The sequence below is a fragment of the Haplochromis burtoni genome, unplaced genomic scaffold, assembly GCF_018398535.1.
Source record: "Haplochromis burtoni strain Fernald_Lab_line unplaced genomic scaffold, NCSU_Asbu1 Contig_21, whole genome shotgun sequence".
Lineage (NCBI taxonomy): Eukaryota > Metazoa > Chordata > Actinopteri > Cichliformes > Cichlidae > Haplochromis > Haplochromis burtoni.
The window spans coordinates 2989215-3007033 of NW_024582382.1; the positions used below are offsets into that span (position 1 = coordinate 2989215).

At 40.5% G+C, this 17819-nt stretch overlaps 2 protein-coding genes across 9 annotated transcripts in view; one reads left to right on the top strand and one right to left on the bottom strand.

Moving 5' to 3' along the window:
• The first annotated feature begins 7173 nt into the window (after positions 1-7173).
• mpg (N-methylpurine DNA glycosylase) lies at positions 7174-10120 on the top strand. Its single transcript, XM_005920226.3, has 3 exons — positions 7174-7740; positions 9135-9339; positions 9585-10120. Exons 1-3 carry the CDS (start codon positions 7471-7473, stop codon positions 10034-10036), a joined length of 927 nt encoding a protein of 308 aa, XP_005920288.1. The 5' UTR covers positions 7174-7470; the 3' UTR covers positions 10037-10120.
• Positions 10121-10724: 604 nt separating this feature from the next.
• nprl3 (NPR3-like, GATOR1 complex subunit) overlaps positions 10725-17819 on the bottom strand; it is a 28987-nt gene continuing 21892 nt past the window's right edge. For 4 of the 8 annotated variants that reach the window (XM_005920223.3, XM_005920222.3, XM_005920220.3 and 1 more), the window contains 6 exons: positions 13242-13398; positions 12748-12854; positions 12430-12559; positions 11790-11979; positions 11514-11706; positions 10725-11068 (listed from right to left, as the gene is read on the bottom strand). In XM_005920223.3, the coding sequence (XP_005920285.1) occupies positions 10903-11068; positions 11514-11706; positions 11790-11979; positions 12430-12559; positions 12748-12854; positions 13242-13398 (943 nt within the window). In that variant the 3' untranslated portion in view covers positions 10725-10902. Of the gene's footprint in view, positions 11069-11513; positions 11707-11789; positions 12019-12429; positions 12560-12747; positions 12855-13241; positions 13399-17819 lie in introns of all 8 variants that reach the window. The other 4 variants (XM_042218637.1, XM_042218636.1, XM_042218635.1 and 1 more) reach the window with 2 other exon arrangements.

Sequence of the window (17819 nt, forward strand, 5' to 3'; positions counted from 1 at the left end):
TTCTCCAGACGGGGTGACTAAGCGATATCTTCAGCCACAGTGGGGTCCAGTGACTGAAACCTTTAACCCTCATCTACAGTGAGACGGGGGGACCATGACTGTTATAGTTATGAGAGGCATTAAATTTCACGGTAAATGGCTGTGGCCAATTAAACAATAATAATGCTTTCATATCAGTTATATTGATGTGTCCCAGTGGAGTGAATGAAGGAAAACCCACACAGACTGTAGTTAAACACGTCTGCAATAAACCACAGTGAGTTTTTTTTGGATGGATGGATGGATTTAACAGCACATATCATAGTATTTTGAATCTTTATCAGCTAAGATACATAACTTTGGCTTTTTAAGGCATAATACAAACACACGCACACAAAATCCCAGCAATGAAGTGATTATATTAAAATTTCAAGTGTTTACACGAATATCTTCATGCAGTAAATGATTGATTGCACTATGCATGTGAAGAACTGCTCCCACAGACTAAAGACGAGCTACTTGGGCTCAAGCTGTTACAGCACAGGGACCTGTTTGAATTCATTTGAGGTTATGGACTTTGAATACAGGGTAAGACATTTTCCTACTAAATAACTGTAAGGTACTGGTGGCTAAACTGGCCCGCACACACAGAGAATTGAAGTGAATTCTACGTCAAAATGCAACTCGATATGTCTATAAAACAGTATGCATTCAGGATTATTATAGCGGTCATCAAAGCGCTCATATTTATGTAGTTCTAACAACAGTATTTATTTATATTCATCTAAGGCAAACAAGTCAAAAGAATATGAAACATGTATCACAAAAACCTAATTCTTCAGCTTATTGGTCAATTTTTAGACAAAACCATGCTTGTTGCCACATGATGATCATAACACCACATGCTTTCTATGATTATCAAAGCCTCCACCCTCTGCTCCCCTGTGTATATTTTAGTGAAATGATACACTCCTGCTTCATTACAGAGGCAGCAAAGAATCAATTACATAAACAGTACTTCTTTTTTTTATCAACTCGATGAGCATCCACAGGCTCAGTATTGCATCGCTGTCATAAGACTCTGAGGTTGGGTCTGCTGATGTGGCTGACTAAACTCAAGAGGTTTCTTAACTCAAAAGCAAGAAAGAAGGGGGAATTAGCAATGGAGATGACAACAGTTCCTAATATAAGACAGCAATCCAACTCAAACAGCAAATTATGCTACCATAGATAGATAGACAGACTTTCCTTTACGCTGCAAACTCAGAGATTTAATTTGAGTGACTGAGGCTCCTCATTCAGGCAACCGTTAATACACACTGTTGCTCCATCTCATGAAAAGACCACTACAGCGCATTCCATCCTGGTTTCAGTGAAAGCTCAGATTCACCTGGGAATTTTCTCTAGAGCAGAGATGGATGTTAGGAAGAAGAAAGTTTCTGAGGTGCTGACAAGGGGCACCAAGCTCAGAGCCTTCCCTCAGATGAGGTTTCAGGGCACAAGCATCTCAGGTTCCTGGAAAAAGTCTCTTTCATAGCTGCTTTGATCTGCTTCTTTATTAAGACACTCTCCACTGAATATGGGTATCGTTGCCTTTCTGCTGTTAAAATAATGGAAGACATAATATGGCCCCATTTTATGCTGACAGAGTAGATTATTTGTCTGGATTATGAGAACAAGAGGTTTTTACATTCAACAGGATCCCCTAGAGATCTAGAGGCAACAAATAAATGCTTTTTTTCAGTTTTGGAAAAAAAAGTATTTGACAGTCAGCCAGCTCCTTTAACTAATTTTAGATTTGTCAGGAAATCAGTATTCACATTTCCGGGTACAGGAAATATGAGTGTGGTTTTCAAATTTTGTAACATCGCCTCCACGTTTCTTCTCATTTATGAGAAATCTGATGCAAGGATCACACTATTTTTAACCAATCTCTGCATTAACACTGAATTAAATACGTTCAAACACAGTGATGAACCACAGCAGTTTTCAAACACATTGGTCTCACAGCTATTACTGCACAGCATATGGTTAAAAGTATAAAAAGCTAGTTTACTCTCACCTCAACCTTCCACTTCGTCTTGCACCCGGGGGTCTCGTCTTTGCCGGCGTGACTGAGAGCCATCAAATCAAGCTCATTCAGAAACGTCCTCCTAAATTAGGCAAAAGATTGTATTCCCACCACAGGAATGAGTTTATCAGACTTCAGTGGGTCTTCTACATGTACTTGACTGTAAAAGGGTGGTTGAGAGGCCCCTCAGGACACCCTGATTGATATACCATGAAGTCACAGTAATTAATGGTGAAGTTTCCCCTGGGACCAAGGAGGGTTGAAGCTAGGTCAGAAGCAGCAATTAGGAAGCAGCACAGGATCTGTAAGAGCACTCAAACCCCCCTGTAGACCCATCAATCAGACACAGATAAAAGGGGTAAGCGTGAGGATCATGTTTAACCAAAAGGACATTGTCAGACGGTCCATAAACAGCTTCCTCTGTCTTCAGCCGAGTGGAAAAGCAGAGCAGAGACCATCATTCGTAGCACTACAGGGAGTGTTTTGCTTGTACATGGGTGACATGCTTTATGTCCTCAAAAGAGGCAAAATACAGTTTCCAATCATGCAACTTTGTAAATGATTTTTTAAAATTAATTTTCATTTGATGGAAAAAGCCCGTCTGCCAGCATCAGTGACATCTAAGAAATCACTTCACATGACGCTTGCTTCTAGTAGCAGCAATCCAACAAGCAAAAGATCAGGAAAGGTAAGTTAAATGAGTTAAAGTGCTTTGCAAGCATTCATTCACTAAAAGACCGCATGACTGCACAAAATACAGAAGTAGAAAGAGGCTGTGGAATAACTCAGATAGATAGGCTTTCACTTTGTGGTCATGTCGGCTACATTTATGTTCACTTGTTTCTGTGATAAGACCGGTAATCTTCCAGGCAGTCTTCCTGCCCTCAGCCTGACTCAACAACTGTTCCCTCTGAGGGCTACAGGTGTGAGCCGAGACGAGGAAAGTTTTATCAGAGTAGGGCAGAGAAAGGTCAGGTAGGTTCAATCAATAACCAAACAGCTCAAAGTTTTGGAAAAAAAAAAGGTCTTCAAACTGTCATAGGCTCTCATGTTATTATGTTGAGTCATACAAATAATGAGCTCTACCTGTTGAATGTCTCTGTGGGAATTTTGGGAAAAACTGACAACATCTTATGCGTGATTTAGATAAACAAAGAGAACCTTTGAACTATTTACAGTGATTAGCTAACCTGTGGTTAAGCCTATTTAAGCCGCAGTGGTTATGTTTAAAACTCCACATGTGAGTTCAGAGATGTGGAAAGAGACAAACCTGTTTCTTTATAAACGTTTCTTTGTTGTGCAAGGTGTATGAACTGGGTCTCAGATGACGTGATCCTCTTGCTTCCATCTCCTGATGAGAGCTCAGCCACCTGTACAGCACACACACGCCACACCTCTGCAGCAAACAAGAAAGGAGGTGCATGAATCATTAATTGCTGGCAATTAATAATTAATCCCATCACACACTGAGGATGCAAATACTACCTACCACCTAATGGCTCTTTTAGTACTGGTAAGAAAGAATACCCACCAGTCATGTATGTTATTGCTCTGGAAAAGAAGGTTAATTTATCATGTAAATTAATGAAATTAAATGTTCTATTGGGATTATTTTCTTTATAGTGAACCTTTATCTATTAACATAAAGCTTGTTCTGAAGAAGAGAAATGATGTTAAGAGGTCCATTAAAAATGCACAATGTCCACATTTTTTTAATAACCTTGGTTAAACGGCTCTCTGAAAACTAACTTAGACTAACACACTGTGAAATGGAATGAGCAGCGCTAAGTACTAAAATCTCTTTCAAATTGATTTCTGGCTTTTTATGGTGCTTAGATGTCGATTATATCATGCAGGCAATACAAATTTAAACACAGACCAAGACCAGACGTAATCTCAGCAATGCCAGTAATAGTTGCTTGTGTTTATTTACACCAACCAACATCATGGCTGTCTCTTTTTAAATCATGACTGTCATATAATAGCGACATGGTGTTACGTCTCAAACGGATACTTAATATAGATAGAATCTGTCTTTATTTTCATTCATCGATTATGCAGTGTGACACAATTTGGTTTGCAGCTCTGCCGATGTTCAAGTTAAATGTATAAAAAAATATATAAATAGTAATAAAAAATCTAAAAGAATAACAATCATCATGCAATAGTACAATATAGTATACATATAAAAATTACAATGCACGAGATTCTGTCCGTCCACATTATGGTAAATGGCCTGTATTTGTATAGCGCTTTACTAGTCCCTAAGGACCCCAAAGTGCTTTACACAACATGTCATCCTCCCATTCACACACTGGTGATGGCAAGCTACATTGTAGCCACACTGACAGAGGCGAGGCTGCCGGTCACTGGCGCCACTGGGCCCTCTGACCACCACCAGTAGGCAACGGGTGAAGTGCCTTGCCCAAGGACACAACGACCAAGACTGTCCAAGCCGGGGCTCGACCCAGCAACCTTCTGATTACAAGGCAAACTCCCAACTCTTGAGCCACGATCGCCCCATTATTACAGCCCCGATGACAGAAAGTATTATTTTTAATATTTTTAAATATTTTTATTACTACTTCAAACTATATTTTGGAATTTTCTTTAAAAGTGTAACAGTTTTTTAGGGAAATTATTTTAATTAAACTATGTAATGGTCTGAGTTTCGCAATGGTGCTACTGACATTCATACCTAAGATATCGTATAAACGTTACTCAAAAATAGAGATATAAATTTAGGAGGCTAGTTTTTTTAGACATCCATTTGATGTAATGTGTTTATAGAGATAGTTATAAACTAAATGTAGTAATGCCAAACTGCTATTGCATACACCCACAGACCATTTTATTAGGTATACATATTTGGCTGCAATGTTATGCAGATACCTGATCTGTCAATCACATGGCAACAACTCGATGCATTTAGGCATGTAGATATGGTCGTGACAACCTGGTGAAGTTAAAGGGTAGAGCATCAGAATGGGGAAGAAATTTGATTAAAGTGACTTCCAATGTGGGATGGCTGTTGGTGCCAAACAGGACCTGGTGATCTACTAGGATTTTCCTACACAAAATTCTACTGGATTTAATTTTTTTTTAAATAACCACTTGTTTCAACCAAGGTATGCAGAAGAGCATCTCTGAATTCACAGAATATCAACTCATGAAATGGATAAGCAACAGCAAAGGACGACAACACAGGGAGGTCACTCCTGTCAGCTAAAAATAGGACCAGGTTTCTGATCTGATGAGTCTCAATTTTTCTGTGACATTTGGATGTCACAGAAAATCAGAAAGTCAGAATTTGGTGTAAACAAGCATGAAATGTATTCACCCTGCACTGTATCAACAGTTCAGGCTGCTGCTGGTGATGGTGTAATGGTGTTAAAGCAGCCTACCTAAATATTACAGCTAACCATGTCCCTCCCTTGTGACCACAGTATACATATCTTTCAGCATGACAACGAGCTGTGTCACAAAGCTCAAATCATCTCATCTTGAACATGACAGCGAGCTCCCTTCACTCCACACGTCTCCACAGTCACCAGGTTTCAATCCAATAAAGCACCTTTGGAATATAGTGGAATAGAAAATTTGCATCATGAATGCGCAGCCGAAAAATTCGCACCCAATCTGTAATAACATCACAAAGTTGCTAAACCAAAATCTTGGAGGAATGATTCCAGCACTTTGTTGAATCTGTGCCACTACAAACTGAGGCAGATCTGAAACCATGAGAGAGTTAACCCAGTACTAAAAAAGGTGTAAAAAGTCCAGTGAGTGTCACTTTAAAATAAGTTTACCATTCCCTTAATTAAACACAAACACACTGAATACTGCACATGAAACCCAAAAGATCAATTGCTTTTTTTCATAGAATTCTCGGAGTCATCGTGTAGTAAGCCATTTCAGTCTGGCGGCATTCTGCTCGTCCATCTGCACACACAGCGGAGTCTCTGGTGTTCCTGCTCAGCGTCACGATCGCTGAGGTGGCTGCTGGAATTGACAGTGATCCAGAATGTGGCTGCTATGATTATCAGTGGCAGCAACAATGAAAGCTGCTCAGCCCAAACCGCACAAGCACTGCTGACGGGCAGTAGCAACACAGTCACACCAAACAATGGTGTTCTCTGGCCCACCAGCCATGACAAAGTCAACAAGCCATTCCAGGAGACTTCTACTGAACATGCTCAGCAGATTTCTGTCTGGAATGTATTCTGGCTCAATAAGTTACTTGAGGTTTCCATTAGAAGCGGAGCCCTTGGATGAACACGGTGATCACAGTGTTGCTTCTTGAGGAAACCTGGAAATCAAACCTCAAGAGGTTCAAGATTAAATTATTGCTTGATCAGCACAAAAAGGAGACAAGAGAAAGTACAGAATATGATACCCAATGACTACCCATGCAAATTTGTCCCAGTCATCTATTTTTGTGCAATGCCACACAGAATCTGTGACCAAATGAGGAAGATGACACTTTCGTGCTTATTTTTCTCTTTCACATGTATAAATAAAAGTCAAAAAAGAAAGGTACATCAAGTCCATCTTTATTAGTTGACTTGCAGTTCATTCCTTTCATCTGCATCATAATAAGCTGATTCCTTTTTACAGCCAGAGATTTGCCTCCACAGTAGCCAAAAAGAAAACTTGTATTTCCCTGCTGAAGTTGTGGTCTGTGGCATGACCACGTCACATACTGTTAGTCTTCCAGAAAGCCGCATGGGCTCAAAACGCCTGGGGCCAAACTGGCGCCGTCAACTTCCTGGGCACAGGCAGTGGAGAGCACGCAGAGTGGTTCTATTTATAACCTCTTATTATCCAAATGAGCCTGAAAAGATAAGGCAGCAGCAGGAAAAGGGCACAGGTTGTCAGGTAGTCTTTCGGCAAAGTGGCTGCTGTGCTGAAGGGCGAAATTCATAATGCACTGTAAAGTCATTTTGTGAGAAAAAGATGGAGATTTGTTCTTAGAGGCAGTCTTATTACCATAGAATTGCTCCATAATGAACAGTCAGTGGCTGCTTAAACATTTTCAGCCCAAAAAGAGAAGAAAACTGCATTCATGAATTTTCTTTCTTTGCAAAACATGTTTATTTTCACATGTTCTTAACCATAAATATTTTTTTCTTTCACAACTGAAATATAAAATAATATAGATGGGAAAATAAAATCTTTCTAGGAGAAAGCCTTGAAGGTTAACGTCTCCCACTACCTCCAAGAAGTGCGCGGTCCCTTTAAGAGATACCAAAACAATCATATCCACTTCCTGTATGCTAGTACGTGAACGGCTTCCATAAGACTCTTTGTATTGTGAATTAAATACTAAATATTGAATAAACGTATTGTTGGGTTTATAAATACACGCCGTCCTACATGTGTTTTTTAAAAATCTGAAGACCTTCTGAATTTACGATAAGATGATGGCAGCGCGAAAAAGAAAGATGCTAGCGCTGGCGGCGGCAACATCTGAACAAACTGTGTCGTTAAATAAACACAACAAGGACACGGAGCTGAAGCCAAAGGACTCACAAACCGCGCTTAAGAAGCAGCCCAGTCAGTGTGAAAATGCTCAGAGTGCTGAGGCGGAGCGAAGCTGTTATTTTACCGGGAATGAGCAGCAGCACAGGCTAGGAGAGGACTTCTTCAAGCAGCCCTGCATCAGTTTGGCTAAAGCCTTCCTCGGCAAGGTAGGCTGATTCTCACCTGAATTTAACACCTTTGTATGTAAATGTGTGTGTGTGTGTGTGTTTTTAAAAGTCAGGAGGCACAAAATGTAGGGAAGAAAATTTATTTTAGTTTAAAATTGTTGTTTTTTTAACTTCACCTTTCAATTTATATTAGTAACTGCCTTCTGTACGTTTGAATGTGCCTGATAAACTTACTTTCAGTGATTGTATTTAAGTTGTTAAGCACTGATTCCCATTTTTAACGCTGTCTAACTGTTGCTTATTTGTTTATTTAAACACATATGCTTCTTCAAAAACAAAGTCTGCTAACTTCAGGGATATTAATCTGTCCATAAACCATTGTGTATTTATTTGACCTAGTTTACCTTCTGTGGTGCAAATGAAATTGACAACAGGCGTACTGGAAAGGCAAAAACAACAGTCTCCCAAGAAGGGAATGATTTATCAGGTTTTGCTCTTTCCTTATCCAACTGATTTTATTTCTAGTTTTGTCACTACTTGTAGTATGAGACAATACCTGCGACCATTCAGGCTGCAAAGGTAGTCCACCTCTTCCATGATGGCACTTCCATACAAGCCTTTGGAGGTTTATTGTGTCTACCAGCAAAGTCTCAAGAGTGTAAAGGTTATATTTCTTAGCAACCTGTCAGAAACACCCTCCATGAGGGTGGCACAACATACTTCAGTAGGCTTTCCATCACCCCAGAACTGTACAGTTGTGAGCAGAAGTTGCAGGTCCACCACTGAAACCCTGTTTTCCTCACAATTGAGAACAAGTTTGCATTGAGCCCATGTTACTGATATGAAATACTCTGGAGATACTGTGGGAAACATTATGCTGCCTGTAGCATCTTCCAGCATGGTTTGGCAGTAGGTAATAGCGATATCCTTGCAGGGTCCCAACGACCTTCACATGCGAGCACATCACGGTCTTGAAATCCTCAGACCAATTGTTCTTATGCTGGCGCAGTGCGCCCTAGTTATTATTTTATTCCCAACAAGTATAAATCAATAAAGATTTTGAGCTGGAATATTTCATTCATGAAAGTGTGATTGAGGTGTAGTTTTTTTGTTTTGTTTTTTTGTTAGCAGCAAAACTGGCATGCTGGCAAGCGTGGATTTTCTTTGATCGTTCATTGTACACCTCATGAAAATACGTCCGTACCCAGTTTTTGAAGCAAAAGGAATATTTGGCTTAACAGAATAAGGTCAGAGATACTTATTATTTTGCTTTCATAGGACTTTTGCCATGACATTAAAAATAGACATTTGTTGTGGTTTTGATTGTCAAAGTTGTGTTTTTTAGGTAGCATCCTTCAGCTAAATGACAAATCTATGTAACCCACCATCCTGTGGATATAGAGAAAGAATCTCCCTGCCCTTTGTTCCTGCAGGTGCTGGTCCACAGGTGTGCAGATGGTACGGAGTTGCGAGGAAGAATAGTGGAAACTGAAGCTTACCTTGGAGGGGAGGACAAGGCCTCACACTCGGCGGGAGGCAAACGCACCGAGAGAAACACAGCCATGTTTATGAAGCCTGGCACAATCTACGTGTATCCAATCTATGGCATCTACCTATGCATGAACGTGTCTAGTGAAGGTAAACGCTATACTCACCAAAGGTGCAATATGTTTTGTACATTATGTCACTAATTTTGTTTACATTCATATATTTATTATTGTTAACAATGGATGTGAAAAGGCCAGTTTTGATCATTCTTCATTATTACAACATTAAACATAAACAGCAGTTCATGGCTTCAATAGTCGCTGTTTAAAGGGTAAAAGGAAGGAGACAGAGTGGAGCCTTGCTGACTGATGCATATTGTGTGCTGTGTTGCTCAGGGGAGGGTGCTGCTGTGTTGCTGCGCTCACTCGAGCCCCTACAGGGTCAGGCCGTCATGAGGCAGCTGAGGGCAGCCAGACGCAAAGAGGGAGCCCGTCAGCTGAAGGACAAAGAGCTCTGCAACGGGCCTTCAAAGCTCTGCCAGGCTCTAAATATACCACGATGTTTTGACCGTCGAGACTTAGCCTCAGACCCAGATGTGTGGCTGGAGAATGATCCCGACACAAGTCCGGCAAAACCCCAAGATATCGTATCAGCACCACGCATCGGAATAGAGTCCCACGGGGAATGGGCCAAGAAGCCGTGGCGTTTTTATCTACGTGGGCACCCCTCTGTTAGCGTTGTGAATAAAGAGGCAGAGAGACAGACTCTGTCTGGAAATGTCATGAACGATTTAAGTCCCCATGCCGTGAAGCCTGATACAGGACAGCACAATGTCAAAAGGACTTAACAGGAAAATTCCTGAAACTCCTCGGCCATCTGATCTCTTTAAAGAGTTTAACACTGAAGAAGAATAAAAACCATACGAATGCATGATTGCTTTGTTGGGATGTGTCTCACACACATGAAATTAAACTGTATATTTGTAATTTTGTAGTTTGGAGGCAGTGGAGATTCTACAATAAATGTTGCTTGTTTTCCTCAACCATTTAGTAATAAGCTGCAGCTTAACAAACTGTGTTTATGGTAGTGATGCAATGCTGTACTGGAAAGTAGATTGGGAAAACACTGAAGAACTACAGACTCGGTTTGTTAGCATCTGTTTAAAAAAATGGGGAGGGGGGGTTCTGTAATTTGCCTTTACACACGCCTTTCGTTTGGTTTCATCTGTGATTTTTTTTAATAAACATTCACACTTGGGAAATTTCCACCTCAGTGATTTCACAGATGTTTGGCCTGATCTGTTTCCCTCAGAGCAGGAAAAGTCTGTCTGATGTTTAGACTCTTCCTTTTTTCTTTCCACATCAGGTATTCCTAAGGAGAGGTAGCTCAAGGTCTGGAATGATCATTACTCACTGTGCCCCTCTGAGGACAGCACAGATGATCTAACACATCTGGGGCACGGGAAGATGAAGTGAAGCCTCCACTAAACACTGTACACACTTCCAATATTCACAAAAAAAACCTTAAGGCATGTCTGATATATACAAAATAATTTATTACTGTAAACAAACATTTGGCTCATACAGAGAAAACATCTTGCAGTCAAGGCATTTTGTTTTAAAACGTCTTTGACCACTTAGCTGTGAGCCCAGCAGGCCATTAATTTCTCTTAAACTGACACATTTTCCAGTTGCTGAAACACTGTCTGCACAGCTAGTCCATCGGTGACTGAAAGATTGAAATAATGGGATCTTCATGGTTGGTAACCACAAGGACACTGCGGAACTTGTCAAACAGCGTCTTTAGCTGCGAGCGCCTCATGTTCTCATTGTACATAATCTCTTCCAGGTGGTGATGTCCTCGGAAATAGTGCAGTAGCCTGGAAGCAGTTAACAAGAGAAAGAGTTTCACTGACAGATCAACAGTGTCAATCATCCATGAGACAGGACTTTTGCACCTCTGATGGGAGCCTTCATTGCTGTGAAGGTGGCAGCACTGGAATGCTGAGAAGCTCTCCAGACACTTTTGATCTCCACCTAACTGCTGGTAAACTAACTCTTTAGCCTATGCTGCCCAATTAAATTTTACAATATTATGCAAGTAGATTTATTCAAACCACTGAACAAATACTTTTTTTATCTATTGAGAGACATAAACATTTCATTTCTAAGATATGAGGCAAAGGCAGGCAATCAGTTAGTTCATGTCATCCATGTACACCGCTCTCATGTTTGAACATAAAACAGAACAATGGCAACCTTAAGGACACTTAATAAAACAAGCACACTATGGTCCTGTTGTCAGTTAAAGGCAGATTTAATCACCTCGCAAACATCCGCAGATCCTCTGGATTTTGTGCAGCGGGGATGTTAAGAATAAACTGCCTCTCGTGCTCTGACAGGCTGGCGAGCAGTGTCTCAGTCATCCTCTTGTTGAGTGGGGAGTCTCCACCAGTTAGCAGCTCTGCACTGGAGTTTTCCATACTGGGACTGGTTAGGGTCATGTCATCACTGCTGGCTACACAAAACAAGAAGAATGTCAGATTTTATAGTACCGAGTTAGAGCCGTAAGAGCAGAAGAGTAGAGGCGGGAGGACATACTCGGTGAGCCAAAACTGAGCGCACTAGGGGTACTGAGACTGCGACCTCCTACTCGGGCAGCCAGCGGAGGGTCTTCATCCCTCAGCCCAGGCTCATCCTCACTGGGTGGTACCAACAAGCACACATAAGTGTGCAGCTGGATCAGGAGGCGGCGCTGCAGCATCCAAACCACCATCTGGATTAACTGGGCCTGGTTAACCAGCAGAGCAGCAAACTGCATTAGGATAAACTGAAATAAGGGAATCGGAAAATGCTCACGTAACCAGGTCAAATATGTTTTAAAATAGATCCACAAGAAAGAGTCTGATCCTGTTCTCATGAAAAATGGAGGATGCATACACTAGAGACGATGTCCCTTTGCCATTAATAATTCATCAGGACCTACACTGCCAGAACAAGACGAAGAATGATGGCCCACCTCAAGGATTATAAGTATTATAACTTATGTTTGTGTTCAGTTTTCATATATATATTTCTGTCTTCAGGACATAGATATACATCAGATTATTTCACTAAACATGCCTGAAATCATGCAAATTAAAAAAAAAAAAGAAACTGGGACATTTTCACAGGTTTAATAAAAGTATTTCTCTTTTGAAATGCTTCACACATGTATTCCACATCATGCAATAACCCCCACCTCCTGTGTGGGAGCTTCCAGGGGATTTCTAAACTCAGCCAGTGAGACAGGCAGTGAGAACTTGGCTAACATAGAGGGCAGATCATGACCAGGAAACTGCCGGGCAAACTGCTCAGCCAATGGTGAATATCTATTCAGGGAGAAGAGAACAACACAGAGCTTATTCCATCACAGAACATCTTTTAAATTTAATTCCAAACAGTGTTGCAAGTCAGATCAGGAAGCCTCTCTATATGAGGAAATGCCATGGATGAGTGCTTAGCATTAGTGTGCTTCATTTCCTCTTCCCAGCTGGCTTATATCACATCACATACTCACAGGCAGATGTTGGCATGCGGAGACAGCATGTAGACATTATTCTCACACAGTGGGTAGATGATAATTGCCTTGCCCCAATAAACCAAATGAGCAGCAATCTGAAAGATCTAAATGAGAAAATATTTGTCAATTAATCTCTAGGATGCCAAATAAAAGCAAAATAAGCAAATAAGAGCTACACATGGGGATTTTCTCAGATTTGCATTACATATATCTGCCACTAGATGACAGTAAGACCACCTGACTAAACAACTTCTGAAGGTTATACTTTTTTAAAAGTATATATGTATGTACAGTACACTTTTTCACATTTTAACTTTCCTCTATTCTATCAGTGATGCATACTGCACAATGATTTATAGATCTTTGTGTATTAAACACAACTAATGCATCTTTTAGACTTATAAAAACTAATTTCATCTGATAAATTCATGAGAATCACATCTGACATTTTAAACTGGAAATCTGATCCAGGTAGTGTGACTGTCCTGTACCTGAAGTAAGGCCAGGTCAGCATCCTGTGCCAGCTGCTGCAGGTTTTTCACTGCTGAGCAGGTTTTAATCAGGCGGATCAATGCAGGGGAGCAGTCCAGGGGAAGCTGGCTGAGGAGTGTTTTCTCATTTTCCAGAAGCAACAGGGCATGATAGGGTCTGCAGGATCAGACACACAATACGGCTTCTAAATGAACATACATCCACATACAAGCAGACTCTGTTTGAAATAAACACACATTTAGTTTATTTTACATACAAAGACAAAGGTATACATATTAAACTGTTTGTTCTCTTTCTATTTACAAACAAGGGATGTTTCCATATTCTCTCCACCTGTCTAAACGAAACACCCAGCATGTATCATTAGACATACACGCACAATTAAGGGCATGCTGAGGTTTGTCACATGGAATGTAAATGGAGCTGGCACCAGAGGAAAGAGGTTAAAAATATTTAACCAGCTTAAAAAACTACAGGCAGATGTTGTTTTATTACAAGAAACTCACAAACCTGTCACAGGTTTAAACGAACTTAAAACACCTGAGTTTCCTAACGTGTTTGCAGCCGGTTATAATTCTAGACAACGGGGAGTAGCAATTTTAATACATAAAAATGTTAATTTTACAGTACTCGATACAGTTATAGATCCAGAGGGTAGATTTCTAATTATTAAACTATCAATATTGAACAAAAAACTATGTATTGTTAGTATATATGGTCCAAATGTTGATGAACCCTCATTCTTCCACGGTTTTTTTAGTGCACTCTCTGAACACCTTGATTGCACACTCATTCTTGGCGGTGACCTCAACCTTGGACTAAATGAAGAAATGGATAGGCTCAACACAACAGGAACTCAGCGCAATTGGCAGTCCACAAATATAATCAAACAGTATATGAACGACTTTGGTCTTTGCGATGCATGGCGCTCTCTTCACCCCACCAGTAAGGAATATACTTTTTTCTCGCATGTTCATCACTCTTACTCTCGTCTGGATTATTTTTTGGTCAGCAGCTCACTGCTGTGTGACATTTCAGACACTGAGATTCATCCTATAGCTGTCAGCGATCATGCTCCTGTATCTTTAACACTAATGCACAAGAATAATACTACGCCAAGTAAAAACTGGAGATTTAATATATCACTACTTAAAGATGAAGACTTTATTAAATACTTTAAAAAGGAATGGACTTCATATTTAGACTTTAATGACACTCCCGGAATATCTGCTTCTGTTCTATGGGAAGCAGGGAAAGCTGTGATGAGAGGTAAAATAATTTCTTTCTCATCACACAAAAAGAAAGAAGAAAACAAAAATATTCAGGAATTAGAAAAAAACATCAAATCACTAGAAGAAGCCTACGCGTGCAACCAAGATCAGGAAACATTGAACAAAATATGCAAAACAAAACTAGAATTAAATGAAACTATTAATAAAAAAACACAATTCCTTATACAAAGACTTCGCTTGCAGAATTTTGAACACAGTAACAAATCAGGTCGATTTCTAGCTAACCAGCTAAAAATAAATAAAGAAAAAACAACTATATGTGCTGCTAAAGATTTATCGGGGAACACAATATATGATCCTGGAAGAATAAACAACATTTTTAGGGATTTCTATGAAACTTTATACTCACCAGAAATAAACCCATCTAAAAATGAAATTGATCTGTTTCTTGACAACGTAACTCTTCCAAAATTACTAGACAGTCAAGCAATGGAACTGGATTCGCCACTGACGCCAAGTGAACTCCAGGAAGCCCTGATAAGTATGCCCAATAATAAGGCTCCAGGTCCAGACGGCTTCCCTGCAGAATTCTACAAAGAATTCTGGACAATTTTGGCACCAGTATTCCACAGCATGTTGCAGGAAATCGAGGAAAAGGGCAGTACTACCACCAAATATGAATTCTGCCAACATTAGTCTCCTGCTAAAACCAGGCAAAGACCCTTTATTTCCCTCAAGCTATCGTCCAATTTCTCTTTTAAATGTAGACCTTAAAATAATCTGCAAAGCTCTCTCAAAGAGATTAGAGAAAATGACCCCCCTCTTAATTCATCCTGACCAAACTGGTTTCATAAAAGGTCGGCACTCCTCAACAAACACTCGTAGATTACTTAATTTAATAGACTACTCATACGATAAAAACATCGAAACCATAATATTATCTCTAGATGCAGAAAAAGCATTTGACAGAGTTAATTGGAAATTTTTATTCGCAACTTTACACAAATTTGGTTTTGGAAACTCTTTCATAAACTGGATAAGAATATTATACAATTCCCCAACGGCTCGTATCAGAACAAATGACCAGACATCCTCCAGCTTCTGTCTCCTGAGGGGCACCAGACAGGGATGCCCACTCTCCCCTTCACTTTTTGCAATTTTTATCGAACCTCTAGCAGCAGCATTTAGACAGGCTACAACAATTAAGGGCATAAAATGTAAGAACATAGAACATAAAATCAGTCTCTATGCGGATGATGTGTTGCTTTTTCTGCAAAACACACAAACCAACCTCTCTGAGGTAATTACTTTAATAAACTGGTTTTCAAGAGTTTCAGATTATTCAATTAACTGGCCAAAATCTACAGTTCTCCCCATTAACTGCTCCTTCCATAATTCTTCCTCTGCCCCACTGCAATCCGGAAATATTAAATATTTAGGTATTAATGTCTCTCCTAAGCTTTCAGACTTAACTAAATTAAACCACATCCCACTTCTAAAGAAAGTAGAAGGCGATCTGACTAGATGGAAATCTTTACCCATATCACTCATGGGAAGGGTCGCCACTATAAAAATGATGATCTTGCCAAAAATAAATTACTTATTTTTGATGATCCCTAACAAACCATCACAAGATTGGTTCAGATCTCTGGATTCATATATTTCCAAATTCCTTTGGAAAGATAAACCCCCGCGTATTAGCTTAAAAACGCTACAAAGAACCAAGGATAGAGGAGGATTAGATCTGCCTAATTTTCACCAATACTTCTTAGCCAACAGGCTTCAGTTCATCTCAGAATGGTTAAAACATACCTTCTTAGTTGAGCCCTGGCTAGATGTTGAACAGGCACTATGCAAGGATCTAGAGATTTCAGACCTACCATTTATTAGCTCAAACATCAAAAGACATGAATGCTTTAAAAGTATCAACATCAGCTTTTCTCTAAAGCATGGTGGGAGTTTCTAAAAATAACGGAGTCTTCATTAATCCCATGCAAACGTACACCTATCTGGAATAACCCTGACATATTACAAAACAATAATATGATTAATTTCCCAGAATGGAGTTGTAAAGGAATTAAATACTTAGAACATATATTAGAGGGAACAGAATTTATTCCATTTGACAGACTAGTTGAACAATATGGGATCAACAAGACAAGGTTTTTAGAATATCAACAAATTAAATCCATAGTAAAAAAGAAATTTAACCTCAGTCAAGTTGAATTACAAACACCACTAAGTGCGGCACATTTTCTTACTCTTAAATCCCCCAAATTATTATCTAAAATATACAGAACACTTTCTAAATTAGATGAATCAATATCCCTCCCTACTGCAAAGTGGGAAGCAGATTTATCAGTCAACCTAGACCAAAACTTCTGGTCTCAGATTTGCTTAAAAACCTTTAAATTAATTAAAAATCCCAGTCTGCAATTAATACAATACAAAATACTACATAGAGTGCACTATACAGGTCATCGGATGTTCAAGATGGGCTTTACATCTTCCAACAACTGCTCACACTGTCAAGGCAATACACCAGACAATTACATCCACGCTCTTTGGTTCTGTCCACCAGTGCAAAAGTTTTGGCGCGAGATATGTGAAGACTTATCAAAGTGTCTGAAATGTAACATTCCAACTTCCCCCTTAGTGTGTCTACTGGGCAGCTTAGATAATGTCACTTCAGAAAAGAATATAGCCCATATGATCTTCACTGCCCTATGCATAGCCAAGAAAACAGTCCTCATGAACTGGAAAAATAAAAATAATCTTAATTCTAACCAATATAGAAATTATCTATTAGATTACATTAGTCTTGACACAGCCTCTGCCACCCCATTAGATCAATTGCTCTGGGCCCCTTTTATCAGCTCCATCACCTAGTGGGGGTGGGGGGTCATAGTTTGGTCCCGCCTTCACTGTTGTGATTGGTGTAGGGGGTAGGGACAGGCTTAGGGCGTCGGGGGGTTCCCCGGAGGCATCTTCCTTGGGGGGCTCAACCCGGGGTAGCGGTCATGTCCGGTTAGGGGGCTCTGTTGGCTCTCAGGTGACTGTTTCCTCGCGGCTGCGTGCAGCGGGGCTAGGGGAGGGTCTGTGCTGACGGACGTGGGTTACTGACCTGGTACCTGGCTGCCCCTGGGTGGGTCCGGGATGGGCGTGAGGTTCTGGGGGCGCTCCGTCTCTGGGCTGGGGCCCGGGCCGGGCCTCGGGGGCTTGGGTCCTGGTTGGTGTGTTGCCGGGGTTGTGGGCGGGTGGGTGCATGGGGGCCCGCCCTGGAGCAGGGTGCCGCCGGTGCGTCGAGCCGCCTGGGGGGCTCTTCAACTGGTGGGGGGGATGGGT